The following is a 2,893-nucleotide window of genomic DNA, read 5'->3' as shown; positions in this document are numbered from 1 at the left end:
AGATGGGAAAGGTCATTTGGGTAAGACAAACCCGATTTCTGGCTTCTTTCCAATGGTGCTTGCAGAGTGCTTCTGTGCACTCACGTTCATTTTGCCCATCCGTCCTCAGAAGGACTGCGACATGGTCCACACTTAATCCTGTTTTCCATGTGAGGAAACAAACTCGTTCAGGGTTTTAGAGAACAGCTCCAACCACAGCAGAACTAGCTGCAGGATCAGCTCTGCAAATCCATCCACGTGGCAGAGGGACCTGGGAGGGCCAGGCGTCAGGTTACCAAGCAGCAGCGTGACAGCTGGTATAAAAGCCCGGACCAGCTATTCTGGAACACCAGGGATCAACTCTGCCGCGCGCCCATTTGAATTTCTCCGTGTTTCTCCGGGTTGGAAAACCATCTGACTCTGAATACCAGGTATATGAATGGGAATCCAGTTCCCTCCTGGGTGTTAGACCCAGGTGGCCCGAAGCTCTCTAGAAGGAGAAACCATTTCTGGAGTGTGTGTGTGTGTTCTTGCGCAGAACTAGAGTGTACTAGACACTTAAGGTTTCAGGAAATGAGTGCACAAATGACCAAAGCAAAGCGCCTCTTGGAACTAGGGACAGAGGCGCAATTTTGAAGACAAAGGTAAAGAGGTAGGATGGAAAAGACTGAAGCAAACTGCAAATCTAACTGGCATCTGACTAGAGACAGGGTGGGCGATATACGATTGTTTTTCAATCTGTAAAAACAGTTTGTAATTGGGGTGAGGGATGCGTTTTGTCTTGTAAGGTTCAGGACAGGATGATGTCAAAGAAAAGAGACAAAAATTCCTGCTTTCCTCCAGACTGTCTCTGACTGGTATGTGTTTATGTGTTGCAGTCAGCCTGGAACAGGATCACCGGGTTCAGACACTAGCAGCCAGATGTGGTGTCTGGAGCGGCTCTTGCGGGACCGAGATGGGTTTCTCCCGGGGCGCGTCCGCCGCTCCAAAGCTCGCCCATCCGCTGCGTGCGCAAACGTGCTCACTCCAGACCGCATCCCAGAGTTCTTCATCCCGCCGAGGCTGGAACCTAGCACAGCCTGGGCTGCACTGCGCGAAGCCTGGGCTGCAGACGCGGAGGTCGACGACGGCGCTGGCCGCACCGACTGGGACCCACGCTCCCAGGCTGCGCTCTCGCTGCCGCACCTGCCCCGCGCGCGCACCGCTTACGGCTTCTGCGCGCTGCTCGAGAGCCCGCACACGCGCCGGAAGGAGTCGCTCTTCCTCGGCCACCCAGGTGTCCCGGTCCGCCGGCCCGGGCTTCGCCACCGCACGCACACCTACGCGAGCCCCCGCCGAGTCCCGGACGCTCAGCGCCCTGCCCCGGGCGACCCAGACGCTGCCCGGGTCCCGACGCCCACTCCTGCTCCCAGCAGACGCCGCTTCCTACGCTCCCCCGGCAAGCTGCTGAGCCGCGCGCTGCGAGCCCCTCGACGTCCGGCCAGCGCGCGTCCCCCGTGCCGTGGCGACGAGCACGAGTGCACCGCCTCCTGCGCGCCCCCGGTCCCCAGCAGCCCGGATCCCGAGCGCCTGCAAGCCGAGGCCAGCGTGGCTCTGGGCCGCGGGGGTTGCACGCTGCGCCTGGCGGCCGAGTACTGTCCGCGCAGCNCCTGCCTCCGCCTCCGCCTGCTGCGCGTTGAGGGCCCGGCCGCCGCGCTGGAGCCCCGCGCCCTGGGCTGCCGCCTCAGCCTGGTGCTGAGGCCGTCGGGCCAGCAGCGCGCCAGTGTGGTCCGCCGCAGCCGCAAGGCCGCCCTGGACCAGGACTGCTGCTTCGACCGGCTCCCGGAGGAGCAGCTGCGCCGCCTGGCCGTGCGCATCAAGGCGGAGAGCAAGGGCCGCGGGCTGGAGCGCGGACGACCGCTGGGCCAGGGCGAGCTGCTGCTGGGCTCTCTGCTACTGCTATGAGCGCGGCTTCCCTGATGCTCTGGACAGTTAAGGTCGAGTGACCTTGAGATGCACAGAGACTCTTGGCCCAGAGACACTTGTAGCCTCTTGGTCCTGGAACACTTGCAGCTTCTTGGCCCTGAGACACTCTTAGGTTTTGGTCCTGGCACACTCTCAGCCTCTTGGCTCTTGGACAGTGACTGACAGCCATTTGTACAAAATAAACATGTGTTCATTTTTCTAGCCAGGGCTTTGTTTCAGTCCAATTCTGGCAGAGCTGATCCTAAATTATCATAGTAATATACGTAGCTTCTTTTTGTGTGGGCAGACACCTTGAAATTTCTGTTGTGCAATGGGATAGTGTTGAGCAGTGTTCCCCCACTGTAGGCAGCAATTGTATTTAATCTGTTCACACATTCCAAATGGAAAATAGTTACTGTCGATGTCAGACCAGCCTCGTTTTTAAAGTTCATTCATTCCATGGCGTCCTTTGAGACTGATAGTGTCAGTTACTTACGATGTGTTAAGATGTTACATAAGAAAGACCAGTGTCTAGTAACATTGATGAATGGGTAAAGGTGCTTGCCACCAGGCCTCATGGCCATAATTGGAATCTAGTGAAGATTGTGGGACCTTCATGAGGGAAGGAGAGGAAAAATTCCTGCAAGCTTTACTCTGGTGTGACCTCACCCCAGCCCTAATAATAGGCACAACTATTCCCATCTTGCAGATGAGAATACTGAGGCACAAAATAAAGAAAAGTCGGGGTTTGAATGTTGGACATCAGTATTAAAATGCTTGTCTGGGAATTGGGGCATAGCTCGGTTAATACAGTGCTTGCCTCACACATACAAAGTCCTAGGTTCCATCCCCAGAACTGTATGAACCTTAGTTCCTATCAACACAATACTGGAAGGAGAAAGCAGATGTGTCAGGAGTTCAAGGTCATCCTCTGCTATGCAGGGAGTAAAAGCTAGCATAAGCTAAACAA

The 2,893-nt window shown here is 56.2% G+C and overlaps 1 protein-coding gene across 1 annotated transcript; it reads left to right on the top strand.

Annotated features, from left to right (window-relative positions):
- Positions 1-900: 900 nt before the first annotated feature.
- Positions 901-1,986, top strand: C2cd4a (C2 calcium dependent domain containing 4A). Its single transcript, XM_021173420.2, has one exon. It carries the CDS (start codon positions 901-903, stop codon positions 1,921-1,923), a length of 1,023 nt encoding a protein of 340 aa, XP_021029079.1. The 3' UTR covers positions 1,924-1,986.
- The last annotated feature ends 907 nt before the right edge of the window (positions 1,987-2,893 follow it).

The sequence above is a fragment of the Mus caroli genome, chromosome 9 (genome assembly GCF_900094665.2).
Source record: "Mus caroli chromosome 9, CAROLI_EIJ_v1.1, whole genome shotgun sequence".
Taxonomy (NCBI): domain Eukaryota; kingdom Metazoa; phylum Chordata; class Mammalia; order Rodentia; family Muridae; genus Mus; species Mus caroli.
This window is presented reverse-complemented; position numbering and strand designations above follow the sequence as displayed.